The 17,530-nt window shown below is 39.7% G+C and overlaps 1 protein-coding gene across 11 annotated transcripts in view; it reads right to left on the bottom strand.

Moving 5' to 3' along the window:
- FGGY (FGGY carbohydrate kinase domain containing) overlaps positions 1 to 17,530 on the bottom strand; it is a 514,571-nt gene that overhangs the window by 318,597 nt on the left and 178,444 nt on the right. For all 11 annotated transcript variants that reach the window (XM_055585688.1, XM_055585682.1, XM_055585690.1 and 8 more), the window contains one exon: positions 1,343 to 1,458. In XM_055585688.1, the coding sequence (XP_055441663.1) occupies positions 1,343 to 1,458 (116 nt within the window). The remainder of the gene's footprint in view (positions 1 to 1,342; positions 1,459 to 17,530) is intronic.

A 17,530-nucleotide genomic window follows, 5' to 3' on the forward strand; every position in this document is an offset into this window, starting at 1 on the left:
TCAGCAGACCATGCTCAGCTGAGCTATGCTGTCTACAGCACAGAAGTACAGATGCTACTTGGATCTTTCATATTTCTGTCCTTATATTCTCGAAATGTAAGACAGTAATCATGAGGACTCGACCAGAGAAAAGTTGGACTGAAATAATCTCTATGTGACTCAGTTATCAACGGCGGTTGAAACTGTAGCAGACACTACTCTTTTCACTCACATTTCACCCGTATTTCACAGCACAGCTCTCAGTTTCTGGTCTGTCACATGGATGGCCACAAAGTCGCTTGGCCAATTACCACATTTCCCAGCCACCCCTGCAGCCTAGTGGGGCTTCGTTAAGAAGCGCTGGTATACAGGCTGTGATCAGAAATGAACTGGTCCATTTTTCTGTTATGCTTCCTCCAAAGGAATGTGGATGGATTCTTCTGGTCCTTTTCTTTCTTCTCAATCCCTAGCTGGGAACTGATAAGAATTGAAGGAGCAATTTGGACCCAAACTTGGAGGTCATCTTATAAGAAAGGCAGAGCTGCCTGCTAATCACTTACTTCAGTTCTAATACATAACAGGGAAATACTCTGCCATCCTGTTTAATTCACAGTACTTTAAAATTGTCTTGTTCCAACCTCCTAGTCCACACACTAAACAATACAGAAGTATTTTCTTTCATCAGGTGTAATATCTTACCTGATGATAGCTTAATAGAAAGGTAGGTAGTAACTATATGAAATAAGCATCTTTCTGTGACATGAATATGAACTTTATCTTGAAACTTTAACATATCAGCTACCGTTATATATACCTAGTATCTGAATTATTTTACAGGTAAATACTACCTACTTGTCATCCACTCCTTTACTACCTAGTTAGTGCCACATAAAACTGGAAGTCAGGGGTCCTAAGGCTTTAGTCAGGAACAACTGGCTCACATTCCAGTTTATGCTTTGTTCCTGATCCTTCCAATTTTGATCTCTTCAATTATTTTTCTTTTCCTGTTCATGGCCTTACCTGGTTCCTTGAACCTAAATCACAACACATTTTCCAAGTTCTGACTGGGATGATCCATAAATACCTTTGATTATGTTATTTCCAGCTGCTCCATGCAAATATCTTCCCCAGTCTAGTGGCATGTCTAAGAGTCTACATTTCAAGGCAGATTATCATAGCTCAGTTACTATAAGCCCCAATACAAAGGCCTATTAGTCATGGACTACCCATCATAGCTTACTAGCTTCTCTTTGAAAAATAGGGATGTGTTCCTATATTTTAATTTAGACAAAAACAAAAAGCAAACACCAATATCTTCATGTATATGTACACATAATCAGAAAAATATATATTATTTTTTTACCAATTTTGCTGTAATTATCTGTAATCAAGTCTTCCAAACCAACCATCTTCCAGAAACTGTCGTCCCAGCCTTTCTCTGCAGAGTATGTCCATTTGCACACCAGGGAGCAGAGAGACCTAGGGAAATAGGAGCGAGGTAGAACCAATAATATGAGCCAGGCTTCCTTTATATTTTGCCAAACACTTGTTCAGATAACTGCAATAGTGAAAAAACAGAATAAACTGAAGTAATTATTCACCCCTGATTAAATCATAAGTCCTCAGTGACATCTGTTAATGATGGAGAACATCTTCTTTCACTTTCAAAAGGGTTGCCGCCCTTTATTTAGATCTGACTAAACAGTATATATAAATATTTGCATGTATATTTCTATTCATATTTATATGAAATTTATGAGATAACCAGAAATTACAACAATGACTAGTTACCTGGGATTCTCTAGGCAAGAATACTGCCATGCTCTCCTCCAAGGGATCTTCCCAACCCAGGGATGGAACCCAAGGTATTCCACATTGCAAGCAGATTCTTTACTGTCTGAGCCACCAGGGAAGCCCAAGAATACTGGAGTGGGTAGCCTATCCCTTCTCCAGGGGATCTTCCCAACCCAGGAATTGAACCAGGGTCTCCTGCATTGCAGGCGGATTGTTTACCAGCTGAACTACTAGGGAAGCCCTGAGATAAACAGAAATTAAATCAATGACTAGCTATTTGATGATACTGAGCATTATTATTAAGTTTTAGGTATGAAATTGATACTTTTGGCTATGTTTTGAAAAAGGCTTCTTAGCTAACTGATACATATTGAAACACTGATGTATAAAATGATATAGTATCTGGGATCTACTATAAAATAGCAAGTGAAGGGGAAGTGAATGACATTGCAGATGGAGCAGAATTGGCCATGGGTTGGTAGCTGTGGGGCTGAGGGTGGTTAAATGGGTGTTCATTATATGTCTCTATTCTGTACATGTTCAAACTTCTCTGTGATAAAAAAATAAAAAAAAACAAAAAGGTGCCTGGTATAGATGTGATCACTGCAGTCTAAAGCAATATTCAACAGGAGGAAGACTGAGTGCTAGATGGCCTTTTCCTTTCTGGCTTCATGTCTCATCAATTCCCTCTTCAGTTCAGTTCAGTTGCTCAGTTGTGTCTGACTCTTTGCGACCCCATGAATTGCAGCACTCCAGGCCTCCCTGTCCATCACCAACTCCCGGAGTTCACTCAAACTCATGTCCATCAAGTCAGTGATGCCATTCAGCCATCTCATCCTCTGTCGTCCCCTTTTCCTCCTGCCCCCAATCCCTCCCAGCATCAGAATCTTTTCCAGTGAGTCAACTCTTCGCATGAGATGGAGCAACCCCACGTCCAAGGAACGGTGGCTGCACAGGCACAGGAGGGCCTAGAGGAGCTACTTCACGTTCAAGGTCAAGAAGGGCGGTGGTAAGGAGATACCCCTCGTCCAAGGTAAGGAGCAGCGGCTGCGCTTTGCTGGAGCAGCCATGAAGAGATACCCCACGTCCAAGGTAAGAGAAACCCAAGTAAGACGGTAGGTGTTGCAAGAGGGCATCAGAGGGCAGATAATTCCCTCTTAGTGTTCTATATTCCAGCAATAAAAAATCCTTTGGAGTGCCCTAAAAAAGTCACATTCTTGCATACTTCTGTGCTTGTACACTTCTCTTCTATGTGCTTGCAAAATTCTTCAGCCTGATAACTTCCTTTAGTCTAGACCGAGACCTCAGTTCTAGTTTAGATGTTCCTGCTCTGACATCACAGAGCAAGCATCAAATCTATTAGAGACCTTATCACACTGAGTAATTAACCGCTTCTTTGTTGATCTTCTTCCCAACAGCCCCAAGCCTTCCAATCTATTCTCCATTGTGTCCAGAGAAAATGTTCTAAAGTAAAATCTGATGGTACCAACTCCTGATTAAAACCCTTCAATTGCTCCTCACTCCCTTCAGGAAAAAGTCCAGTCCTCAGCTAGGCTTGAATGACACTTTGTGATATGACCATGTTGACCCCAGCTTCCTCTCCTGTCGTTCCTATCCTTGCTTTCTTCATTCTACACTAATGAATTGCTTGAAGCTTTCCATAGTGGGTCTTGATTGCTCACTTCTCAGTGCCTTGAACCTCTCCTCTATTCTGCCCAAAATGTTCTTCCCTGTTATGTCTGACTGCTGATTAGCCTTCCTGACTCAGTTCAGACTCCCCTTTTTATGAAGCCCCAATGGAGGAGGGCAATGGAGAAGCAATGGCAACCCACTCCAGTACTCTTGCCTGGAAAATCCCATGGACAGAGGAGCCTGGTAGGCTGCAGTCCATGGGGTCGCACAGAGTCGGACACGACTGAAGCGACTTTGCAGCAGCAGCAATGGAGGTCCAGCTGAGTCCAAAGCCTCTTCTCCAGGTTCAACGTTCTCATACCCATATCTTAATACTCAGCACCGTCATTGTCCTTGCCCCTTCCCATCTCTATTTCTCCCACTAAACCAGCAATACCTTCAGAGGAGAACCTACCTTAATCATCTCCAGATCACCAGTATTCACATCCAGCCAGAGCTCAAGCCACAGTGAATACTGATCAAATGGAAGCCCTGGAGAATAAATGTAGTCTGTCCACATTACCACAGCTAAGTGATAAACCTGGAGAGTTCTTGCAGTTTTATAAATAAAGCAAAACCTATCTATTTCATAGAGCCAGCAGTTTTGGCCTATCTGATTCGGTCATTAAACTGACTCACTCATTCACTCACTCGCTTAATAAATATTTAGTATTCAGTCATTATGACCCTGGCACTATGCTAGGTGCTGGGGATCCAGTTATATGCAAAACAGTCGACCTGCTGCTCACCTATACGCTAACGATATAATTGAGGAGACAGTGCTCAAATAATCACACCTAAAGTCACATCCTAACAAAAAGTTCTGAAGGAAGTAGAGAGAGAAATGGAAAGTTTTAGCAGGAGGAACTGGCAGGAGAAAGAGGGAGAAAGTGTCAGGGAGGACTTCACAGAAGAGCTCACCTTCTGTGAGACCTCAAAATGCCTTCTGAAAGCAAATAAACATTACTTATCATTATTTTTTTCACATGTGGCATAGATGGAAGATTCTAGGATCAGAAAGATCCCTTGGAGAAGGAAATGGCAACCCACTCCAGTATTCTTGCCTGGAGAATCCCATGGTCAGAGGACACCAGCAGGCTACAGTCCACGGGGTCATAAGAGTTGGACATGACTTAGCAACTCCGCCACCACCATCACAGACGACAGGACACGCTGAGCTAAGCTAAGTGGCATGGATATATTGAAAGAACACTAGTCCCATTGGAAACAATACGTCTGTGTGAAACCCTTCACCTGACTTAAGCAAAATAATTTTTTGAGGTTTAAAGAAAGACGCTACCTATGAAGCATGTTCTGAAGAATATGCGATAGGATAACTCTTCCTGGCACAATGCCTGAAATTTTGACGTCTTAGAAGCTATGATAACTCACTGGAAAGAGCAATGTGATGAAACAATATAGTGTGCAAGGATTGTGTCTTATGATCCACCCACATAGGACAACTCTTCACTCCCCAAATGCTCCACTCATTTGCAGACTTCTGGGACCAGCCTCTACTCTGTCCCATCTATCATTAACTCAGTGTTGCTCCATGCACTCATCCTTGTCTACCTGGAAAATTCCATGTCTTTCTCATGGTCCAGCTCTTCTGCACAGGTTTCCTCACTACCTCCAAGCTAACTTCATGGCTATCTCCTTTGAAGTAGCATTACAACTTGGAAATATTTCACTGTATTTCTTAACAGCTGAGATAGGTTGAGTTCATGGCCCCCAGTCTTTCAATCTCTAAATATCCACACCCTTTGCCACTTAATCTGTAGTGCTGCACCTCCGCCTCCTCTCAACCCCCACAGTGGCCAGAGCCTCCTTTCCTACTTCAAGATTTTGGATATTGTCACACAACTGGATTTGGCCAAAAGAATGAGGCAGAAACAACTGCATTCCAGTTTCAAGTCTAAGCTAAAAGCAGCATTATATGTTTCTGCTTGCTCTATTGCACTTCCAGTATTGCTGTGAGAAGATCATGCAGGGTTAGCTCACTGGTCCCAGGAGGAGGCCAAGAGGTATGTGGGTAGAGGAATGACCACCAAGTCCAGTCTGGATCACACATCCCCAGGCAGCCAAGACCTGAGGGAGTGAGTACAGCTGAGAACAGAAGAACCACCCTACAGAACAGAGTCTAAATGTTGTGTCCATGAGGCAGATAAATGATTATTGTGTTGAACTACTGAGCACTGGTGTGATTCATAACACAGCAAGAGTTAAACAACAGTTTATAGCATAACTAACTTATCCCACATAGACTGTGCGATCCCCAATAAGAGCAAGGAGAGGGATGTCTATCTCACAGCCAGTTAGAATAAGTGGCCAGAGAGTGTGCTTGGAGTAAAGATGACTGAGCCCAACAGGCAGGAACTGTTATAGCTCCAGGTGCCTCTGGTAACTCCATCCTCCATTAGGTTTATCCAAACACTATGAGGGTCTATCTCATTTGGGTCTCTAAATCAGCTCTTGGATAAAATGGACATGTGAACGTGGCAGAATTGGCAAAATTTAGAGGCGTGACAGAGGATGAGATGGTTAGATAGCATCAGACTCAATGGACACAAGTTTGAGCCAACTCCAGGAGACAGTGAGACAGGGAAGCCTGGTGTGCTGCAGTCCATGGGGTTGCAAAGTGTCAGACACAACTGAGAGACTGAACAACAACAAGAGAGCACGACCGAGGCCACAGCGTCTCTGGAAATCTCCAGGAGAGAGATAGCAAATACAGGACTTCATCTCCTTAGTAAGTAAAGGCAAGTTTCCAGAAGTAGAACAAAAGGTCTGCCTCCCTCTGAGGCTTCTACGAAGACCACATTTTGTCATTCCCTCAAGCATTTCAGTGAACAACCTGCACTCTCAGGACAGCTATTCACCTTCAGGCAAGCTGACCTATCAGCGTGTGTGTGTGTGTGTGTGTGTGTGTGTCTGTATGTGTCTGTGTGTGTGTGTCTGTCTGTCTTTGTGTGTGTGTGTGTCTGTCTGTGTGTGCGTGTGTGTGCGTGTGTCTGTGTGTGTGTGTCTGTGTGTGTGTGTATCTGTGTGTGTCTGTGTGTGTGTGTCTGTTCTGTCTATGTGTCTGTGTGTGTCTGTGTGTGTGTATCTGTGTGTGTGTGTGTATCTGTGTGTGTCTGTGTGTGTGTGTGTCTGTGTGTGTGTGTCTGTTCTATGTGTCTGTGTGTGTCTGTCTGTGTGCATGTGTCTGTGTGTGTCTGTCTCTGTGTGTGTGTCTGTCTCTGTGTGTGTGTGTGTAAGCTGACCTATCAGCGTGTGTGTGTGTGTAAGCTGACCTATCAGTGTGTGTGTGTGTCTGTGTGTGTGTGTCTGTGTGTCTGTCTTTGTGTGTCTGTGTGTGTGTGTGTAGGCATGGGTGAGAGGAGTGATTTGCAGGATTAGAATTAAAGACAGGAACCTGCAGATGGCAGGGGCTCCACTAGCAGGGTGAACTGCTTCCAAGACTGGCAGGAAAGGAGAGCTGCATCTGCCCAGGGAAAAGGGCCCCTCACTATTTGTTCCTTGCCAGCCAGAATACCATGGCAGAAACTGCTGTATCCTTCACTGCTTTCAGGTTTTTTTAACATCTAAGAGACACTAAAAGCCTACAGCCTACATGACAGTTGAAAGAACATAAATTAAGGAGAAGGCAAAATGAAAACAATACCTAACTTAGGGGACTAGTTCACCCAAGAGAAGATCCATACAGAAGGCCTCCAAGAGAAAGGTCTCAGTGACACAGAAATGATGAAAAAAAAAAAAATTGGAAGAGAATACCAATAAGGAAAGCAATGAGAAATCAGAAGGGAGCAAGAAAGACTCTGAACTAAAGCTACAAATTTTAAAATTTATTAAAAAATTTCCTTAGAAGAACTAAATAAAACACTGGCACTGTTAAAAACTGAATTAATGATCTATAAGACAAAGTGAGCAAAATATCTTACTACTTGTAACAAAGACACAAAAGAAGAAATAATGAGGGAATCAATAAGGGGCCTTTTGAAGGACAGATCTGGCAGCTTAACACAAAAATAAAAGGAATTCCAGAAGGGATTTTTTTTTTAAGGAGAAAAGGAAAAAAAAACAAAAAAGAAAAGTTGAAGGAGATACTCTAATTAAACAAATACAGTACTAGGTTTTTGTTTTTCTTTTTAAACTGGCTGAAGCAAGATTTAAGCCTGCAGATGAAAAGTCTCATTAAGTTCAGGAAGCGAATCCAGGAAATATTTGAATTTCAAGTGTAAACAGAAAATTATACAAACTTCCAGACAGAAAGAGTAAGTTAGAAATTAAGGCAAGAAACAAAGGCAAACTAAGCCTAGCTAAGGAATTCTCATCTACAACTCTGGAATGTAGAAGATGGAAGAAAAATGTACAGATCATTAACAAAAATGATCCAAGAATCCTATATTTAGGCAAAATATTACTCAGCTGTTAGGGGAAAGTAAAACATTTTCAGAGTGCAAGGATTCTAAAGTAAACTTCCCATATATGTTCTCCGAGGATAGCATTTGAGAAAGAACATAACCAGAAAAGCAATGGGTTCTGAGGAACTATATCAACAGAGTGGAAACCAAAGACTAGAGGAAGCAGTGGTGGTGAAACCTGATGTTAATTCATATTCTCTCTCTATGTGTATATACATATGTGTATGTGTGTGTGTGTGTGTGTGTGTATATATATATATATATGTATATATATCATAAATATTGTTGTTGTTGTTATTCAGTTGCTAAGTGTCCAACTCTTTGTGATCCCATGTATTGAAGCATGCCAGGCTCCTCTGTCCTCCACTATCTCCCAGAGTTTGCTTGAATTCATGTCCATTGAGTCAGTGATGCTATCTAATCATCTCATCCTCTGCCACCCCTTTTTCCTTTTGTCTTCAATCTTTTCCAGTGGCAGGGTCTTTTCCAAAGAGTCTGCTCTTCGCATCAGGTGGCCAAAGTACTGGAGCTTCAGCTTCAGCATCAATCTAAGAAAATAAAATCTACCACTGCTTCCACTTTTTCCTCATCTGTTTGCCATGAAGTGATGGAACTGGATGCTACGATCTTAGGTTTTTTTTAATGTTGAGTTTCAAGTAAGCTTTTTCACACTCTTCTTTCACCCTCATTAAAAGGCTATTCACTTTATCTTTACTTTCTGCCATTAAAATGGTATCATCTACCTATCTGAGGTTGTTAATATTTTTCCTGGTAATCTGGACTCCAGACTGATTCATCCAGCCCAGTATTTCACATGATGTACTCTGCATGTAAGTTAAAATAAGCAGGGTGACAATGCACAGCCTTGTTGTACTACTTTCCTGATTTTGAACTAGTCAGTTACTCCATGTCTGTTGCTTCTTGACCTGCATACAAGTTTCTCAGGAAACAGGTAAGGTGGTATGGTACTCCCATCTCTTGAAGAATTTTCCACAGTTTGTTGTGATTCACATAGTCAAAGACTTTAGTGTAGTCAAAGAAACAGAAGTAGATGTTTTTCTGGAACTCCCTTGCTTTCACCATGAGCCAATGAATGCTGGTAATTTGATCTCTGGTTCCTCTTCCTCTTCGAAACCCAGCTTGTACACCTGCAGATTCATGACCTGTCCTTCTTGGGTGGCCCTGCAGGGCATGGCTCATAGCTTCATTAATTTATGCAAGCCCCTTTACCATGACAAGGCTGTGATCCATGAAGGGGATAGTGTGTAAATACATATGCATGTGTGTGTGTGCACGCATGCATACATACATATATATATATATATATATATTTACACACACACGCATGTATATATAGGTGTACACATATTTTATCTAAATAGATTATAATAATGTGCCAGGAATTTGCAATATTAAGTTTTGTTGAAACATAACAAGTATGCCATCTTAGAAGGAAAACCAAATGATAGTCTGGAACCAAAATATTAACTTAGCAAAACATCAAGTCAGACACTTGAAAAAGCATCCATAAGAAAAGGATTTTATGTGTATATGCACAGAGTGTAAGTTTAATGTTGGTTGTAAGAAATGAAAAGGTAATCACTAATGGAAACAGCTTAATAGAATGCTCAAATTAACAAATTAAACCAAACTAAGCCAAGAAAAATTAAAAGATAAGAGAGAGTAATGTAATATATACAGAAAAGAAAAATAAAATAGAAAGAATAAAGTCAGCTATTTCAATTATTACAACATATGTGAATGAGCTGAATTCTCCCACTGGTTGAAAGATAATAATAGCCACAGTGGGATTAAAATTAAGGGATAGCCTGTTTTTTTTTTTTTTCAAAAATTTTTAAATTTTTTTCAAAAATTTTTAAATTTTCAAAATTTTTAAAATGTGTTAAAGAGGTTTTTTTTTTTTTTTTTTTCAAAAAGTCAACAACAAAAAAAAAACAAATGCATATTTTAAAAATATCAGAGTAGAACACAAGACCAAAAATATTAGCAAGACTAAGAGGAAGATTCCAGTAACTAAATGCTCAAAGAAGAATACTACCCTTTGTTAAATTTTATGAACTAAACAACATAATGTGAAATATATAAAATAAGCACTCCTAGATAAAAAATGTACTCAAAGAGAGACACTTTATTTAAAGATGTTATTATTCTTTGATAATTTAAAGGACCAGGTAAAGCAAAACATTAATAATAATTACTACTACTATTGAGGAATTAAAGACTCAAATACAGTCAACAAACTCAATTCCTTTTATTCATATGAGGGGAGAAAGGAAGAATGTTTTGTTTTTCAATACAAGCAGAGACCAGATGGGTAAAGTGGTATTTCATGGGTAAACTTAAAGTTTTAAGGCCTTTTATTTGAAAAGAAAGAAGTCTGAAAATTAATAACCTAAGCAGCCAACTTATGAAATTATGAAAAACAGTAAACAGCTGAAAGAAAGATCAAAAAGGAGTAGTAAAGATAAGAGCAGATGAAAGACATAAAATTGCAAGATAAAATTCAGGGGATTAACAGAGCCAAACAATGGTTCTATGAAAAGGCAAATTAAACAAAAAGGCGTCTGGTAAAATTGAGGAAGAAAAAAAGAAGAGAAGGCAAAAATAACAAATACTACGAATGAAAATGGGAGTGATAACTACTGATAAAGCAGACAGTAAAAGAATAAAGAAGAATTACATGAACAGTATTTTGTTAGTAAACTTGAAAATTTAGATGAAAAGGAAAATTTACTAAAAAAACAGAACTTACCATAACTGACTCAAAAAAAAAAAAAAAAGTGAATTTATTACATTAAAGAAATTAAAGAAATTGATCCAGCAGTTAAAAACCACACCTCAAATAAAGCCTCAAGCCCAGATGGTTGTACTGGAAAGTTCTAACAAATGTTCAAGGAACAGAGTACCCCAAAATATATATTTCAGAATCTAGAAGAGAAGGAATGTTCCCTAAGTTATTTATACGGTAACTATGTTACAAAGAGCAAGCAGAGTTAAACAAAAATCAGAGTCCACTCACATTATGAATGTGAACATAAAAATTCTGAATTAGACATGACCAAATTTAATATAAAAATGTGGGGAAAATACATCAAGAACAATATTCAAGAAATATTTAATAATACAAGAACTGTGGATGTATTTTACCACAGTATTTTATTAAGAGAAAGAAAATTATTAACTTGTATCTAACAATAGAAAGTATCTGATAAAATTAAATGCACATAAATAGAAACCCATTGAAGTGGGAATAATAGAAGTGCCTGCTTCTAATCATGTGGGAGTATCAGAGACTGGATTTTACCACCTTGCCCTAAACAACTAGGGAAGTCTGAGAAAATGTACAAAACAACTGTTTTCAGACTTCAACAAGACACAGCGTAGGTCTCTGATCCCTGAGAGAAGGAAACAACGGGATGAGTCCTAAGATTGCCTGCTGGCTCTCTGCCTGGGAGAACACGCCAGACCACAAAGCAGAAAGAGAGATGCCAAGGAAAACATGGCAGCTTCATGAAGCTAAGGGAACTGAGATAAGAATCCAGAGAAGTTAAAGTGGCTGGAAACACAGCCTTCCCAAGAGGAGGTAGCAATGCAGAATGAGGGCCCAGAAATTGGCCCAAGAGTCCTGTGAAATCTTTGCTGGTTATCGCGATGCAGATATGCATGCTGACACTCTTTGAGATCTGCTAAAGAGTGAATGGGAATCTGTTATCAAAACAATTTCGGAGTTCACAAACAGCTGGGAATTACTTGAATTACTAAAATTAAGAATGGAACACCATCACTGATCACTTGAGACATTCAGTGGAGACCCCAAAAGGTGTATGCCTTAGCAATGTGACTATACTACCCATGTTACCAAAGTTTAAAAAGACTACAAAGGATAAAACTAAGCCAAAAGTACGTTAATAGGTTCCTATGAAAAGCAGCTCAACAATCCTTAAAGGAAGCCAACAAAATCCAGACACTCAACAACATAAAATTGATCATGTCAGCATCTAATAAAAAATATTTGAAGAAACAATGGCCACATTTTTTTTCTCGACTCGATAAAAGCTATCAATCCACAGATTTAAGCTCAATGAAACCAAGGCAAGATAAACACAAAACCACATCAAGATCGATTACAATGAAATTGTTTTTTAAATGAAAAAAGAAAAATCTTTAAAAGTACTCAGAGAAAAACAAACATTACAGAGGAACAGGATAAAAAAAAAAAAAAAAAAATGTCTTCAGACTCTTTGCCAGAAACAACACAATCCAGAAGAAAATGGAATGATGTCTTTAAAGCACTGAAAAAATTTTAAAAGAAAAATCAATATAGAATTCTATATTCAGCAAAAATAGCTTCGAACAATTAATGTGGAACATAGGCTTTTCCAGACAAACAAAAGCTGAGAAAATTCATTTCCAAGAAACCTACACTACGTAAGAAATGTTAAAGGAAGTTCTTGAGGTAGAAGGAAAATGAGAATAAAGGGAAATATGAATTTACACAAAGGAATGAAAAATATCAGTCAGTAAATATATGAGTAAATACAAAGAACCTTTTTACTTTAAAATTTATTTTAAAGATAACTGACTTTAAACCTTTATCTTTAAAAGATAATTTAGGGAAAACAATCAATGCATTGAGGGATTTATATGTACAAAGAAAACACACAACAATAGCAGCATTAACGATGAGATATTATGAAGATAGATGTGATGGGGTATAAAATTATTTTAAGATAATGGTATAAATGAATTTATTTGCAAAGCAGAAACAGAGACACAGATGTAGAGAACAAATGTATGGATATCAAGAGGGGTAGGGGTGTGGGACAGATTAGGAGATTGGGGTTAAGGCATGTATACTACTGTGTATAAAATGGATAACTAATGAGAACCGACTGCATGGCACAGGGAACCCTACTGAGTGGTCTGTGGTGACTCAAATGGGAAGGAAATTCAAGGATTAGGGGATGCACCTATACGTGTAGATGATTCACTTTGTTGTACAGCAGAAACTAACACAGCACTGTAAAGCAACTATATTCCAATAAAAAGGTAAAAATATTTGTAGACTAAGGACCATTTAATCCTGAAGGAACACAAAGATTAAATGAAAAGCAAAATATTCTAAATAAATTTGATCTTTTATTCCCTTAAAGAAAGCTGTGATTATTTAAAATGCGTATTATAAATCCTTGAAGAGCCAGTGAAAAAGATAAAACAAATAAACAAACTTGGGGGATAAAACAGAATACTAAAAAATAATACAGCAATCTAGCAGAAGGCAAGAAAAAGGCAAAATAACATAGAATATATTGAAGAAATAAAAAGCAAATAGCAAGATGGTAGATTAAAATCCAAACATTAAATGTAAATGGCCTAGGGACTTCCCTGATGGGCCAGTGGCTAGGACTCTGCACTCCCAATGCAGGGGACCTATGTTTGATCCCTGGTCAGGGAACTAGATCCCATATGCTGCAATTAAGAGTTCACATGCTGCAACTAAAGATCCAGCATGCCACTGCAAGACCCAGCACAGTCAAATTAATAAATTAACTAATTAAAAATATGTTGAAAAATGTAAATGGCCTAAAAACGTCACTGTGCCTACAGAAATCATCAACTGGACATTTGAAAATGAAAAATAAAATTCAACTATATGCTGTCTGTAAGAAACATTCTAAATATAAACATACAAATAGGTTAAAGAGTAAAAAGGTAGAAAAAGAAGCAATGGCATCCCACTCCAGTACTCTTGCCTGGAAAATCCCATGGATGGAGGAGCCTGGAAGGCTGCAGTTCATGGGGTCGCTGAGGGTCGAACATGACTGAACGACTTCACTTTCACTTTTCACTTTCATGCATTGGAGAAGGAAATGGCAACCCACTCCAGTGTTCTTGCCTGGAGAATCCTGGTGGGCTGCCGTCTATGGAGTCACACAGAGTCGGACACGACTGAAGTGACTTAGCAATAGCAATAGCAATAGCAATATGAATATTAGAAAGTAGACTTGTCAGAACAAGAAACATTACCAGGGAAGAAGAGATACATTACATAGTGATAAAAGGGTCAATTTGTTAAGAAGACTTGTGACTTAAAGAAGAAATGATACTTTTGTAGAATGGCAACTTGAATGCAACTAAAGTCAGATTTCTTTTCTCTTTATTTAGCTCAGAACAAACAAGCAGTGTAAAAAGTGCATGTGAAATCAAGGATTCATGGTGGTATAATTGGATGTGGTTACCCAGGGTTGGGCTTCCCTGGTGGCTCAGCAGTAAAGAAACTACCTGCAATGCAGGAGAATGCAGGTTCAATCCCTGGGTCAGGAAGATCCCCTGGAGAAGGAAATGGAAACCCACTCCAGTATTCTTATCTGAGAAATCCCATGGACAGAAAAACCTGGCGGGCTACAGTCCGTGGGGTGGAAAAAGAGTTGGACATGACTTAAAGACTAAACACCACCACCCAGGGTTGCCCTTGCTTCTTATACAGGCGTGCCTGAAATTTAGTGGTCTCAGTGGCCCATGTTGATTAAACAAGCTGACAGACTGGAGAAATCTAGAACTGTGGGCTTACTGCATTTCACAAGCTTGCTGTATTTTGGACAAGAGTGTGTATGATTGGGTAAGGCCAGGAGGTTCCGAAAGATCTACCTCCTAATCATAACAAAACATTATTATTTTGTTTCATTTCCTGATGTTCTATCTGTTCTTCTGGGGAATTTCAGTATATGAGGCCTGGCCATGACCTCCCATAGCAGGGACCATATCTATCTCATCCAACATGCCATTCCCTAGCACCAAGCAGAGTGCCTCTTTGGCAAATTTTGAGCGCTCAATGAATGCTTATTAGGGAATGAATGAGAACTCTAGGAGGTCAGTTATAGAAGAAAACTTTGTGGTTCCTAATCACTTTTGAGTTATTTATATTCCAAGGCCCAAATCTTTAGCTATTGCCTTCTGTGCAAGTCCTAAAGGAGACAGAAGTGAGATCTCTGGAGGGTCCAAGGGCAGTAGCAGAGCGCTGGGCTCCTTGTACAGACCATCCCCCTCCACAGAACACAGACAGCTCTGAAAATGCACTGTGCCTTCCTTCCAGATTGAGTTGGTGTAGTGTATTCTTGGTTATCGAAATACTCATAGCTTTGGGACTCTGAAATGGTAATGGACTTTGAAATGTGTGAAACAGCATGATACGTAACTGCATGATCTTAATTACATAAAAATGGATGCTTAGTTGTGAAAATAAACAAATGAAACCTAGAAGAACACATCAAAGGGTAAACTGCTTGTGATTATGAATGACTTTGTTTTTTGCTTCTTGTGTTTTTGTTTCTCATTATGTACATGCTAAGAAATAAATGTTATCTTAAAAACCTTAAAAAAAAAAAAAGAAAGAAAATGCACTGTGCCTACCTCACACAGCTCCCATCTCCTATTTCCCTAGACACAAAAGCATGTCAAATCTCAAATACATCTACTTTCCTTTTCTGATAAATGAAAAACAAGGAGACCTTCAGAGAAAGACATCAGATTGACTAGACACGACTTACGCTCCCTTTAAAAATTCCAATAAAATGGCAGTGGAAGAAAATTTCAAAAAGGCAAAACTCTACCATGTCAAAGTAGACAGAATAAAAGATGAGAGTAGCAGAACTCTAAGAGCTAGAAAATATGGAGGGATGAGTAGTAACTCACTCGGTAGACTTGTAAAGATAAAAATTAAGTAGCAGTGGAAAAAACCCCAGAAGCCCAATTACCCTAGAGAGACTCAGACAAGTTCAGGACATGGTGGCACCAGGTCCCTCTGAAAAATGGGGATAAAAGTGGGGCTAAAATCAAAGGGCTTCCCAGCTGGTGCACATGGGATTCTTTAGAGTTCGCTTGCCAATGAAGGAGATACAAGAGATGTAGGTTCAATCCTTTGGTTGGGAAGATTCCCTGGAGAAGGAAATGGTGACCCATAGTATTCTTGGTGGAAAATTCCATGGACAGAGGAGACTGGCGGGCTACAGTGCATGGGGTAGCAAAGAGTTGGACATGACTGAACGACTAAGCACACACACAAAATCAACAGGATGGTTGAAAGCTGTGTAAGATGAAACTAGAACCACCCCACCCTGCCCTGTGCCCTCATGATGAGCAACCTGGATGCCATCTCTCCCACACCCTGAAGAAGATGCAGGTTCACCCTCAGACAGAGTGGGGCCCAAGGCCCAGTAAGAGTAGGGGGCATCCTGACAAGAACAGAGATGAAGTAAGGCCCTGCCTTTGTGCAGGTCAGCCTTCAAGATCCTTTCCCCAACTCAGCTCCCAGAAATCTGGCTGCCAGGTTTATACCCTGAAAATTCGTTTTGGGGGAATCTAGCCTGACACAAGGAAAAAACCTAAGGTTAGCTGGGAGGACAGAGGGTGCAGAAAGGATAGGCCAGCCAGATGACTCAGGTCTTAAGAGGATTAAAATGACACAATATAAGTAAAGACCATTTTTCATGATCAATAGTGGTAATTCTATAATTATCATCACTATTTAAAAAAAAAACATTAATTAAAAAAATATTACTGTGGGCTCACTAGGGACATACCAGAGTATTTCCAGGCTGGTGGGAGCCCCCAGACTCTGGGAGAAACAAAGAGAAAGTATCACCAAGATTCCGGCCAGACTCCTGAGACCACGAACAGTCTGAGGCAGAACAAGGAGAACTTTTGACTTTCCTGCTTTTACCCAGAGCAAGGCACACATCAAAAGCACATGCCTGCTGAGTTCCAGGGGCCTGATCATTATCACATATTTCTCCAACATGATTTTATAAAAATGAAGTCGGTGCTTCTGCATTATTTATAAGCAGTTCACTGTATTGACGCTGCCAGGCCCCCACTTTCAAGGGAAACCTTTTGTTCTCTGCTTGGGGAAGGCAGGGCCTGGAGAGTCTCAATCGAACAAGCGAGTGGATAACAGAATAATTAGAGCTGAGGGTAGGGATAAATTACCAAGATATTCCTGGCTGCGGCATTCAGTACATCCCAGGCCTGTGAAGGCTCTGTTTTTCCAAGCCATACAAGAGACCAAGTTACTAGCACTGAAGATACAGCTCATGGGGAGATATGACTTGAACGGGATTGCTAATTGTATCAACAAAGGGACCAGGAGGGCCTTATTTCTGAAGAAATACCACTGCACCCATCAGACTTGCTCCTGTTAAAGAGCTGTCAGGCTCCAGGCTTGTTACTATTGGCTCTGCACTTCATCAAGACTTGCTGACAGGTCAGACCTAAATAATATATGCCATGATGCAAGGCAGGGCAATATTAAATTGCCTTTTCAGTTGGGCTTGCCTATAATATAGTTTGAAGGTGGCCATGACAATACAGGAAACATGAAAGAACTGAATACATGATCAAGTGCAGGGAGCTTTCCCATGCCCCCAAGAGAGAAAGACCGAAGATCCTAAGGATCCTAGGGTTTCAGCCAAAACATTCCAAGATCCTGTTAAAGCCCGTGGGTGCCGGGATTTGGATTTATCCCCTAAAGAATAAGAATGACGACAATTAGATGATGACTAAAAAGAAGTGAAGAGCTCAAGAAACATAGAGCTCAGGGAGCAAATGGATTGCTGCCTTAGGTTTCCTGTGAGGATGGTTTGATA

The sequence above is a fragment of the Bubalus kerabau genome, chromosome 6 (genome assembly GCF_029407905.1).
Source record: "Bubalus kerabau isolate K-KA32 ecotype Philippines breed swamp buffalo chromosome 6, PCC_UOA_SB_1v2, whole genome shotgun sequence".
NCBI classification, from domain to species: domain Eukaryota; kingdom Metazoa; phylum Chordata; class Mammalia; order Artiodactyla; family Bovidae; genus Bubalus; species Bubalus kerabau.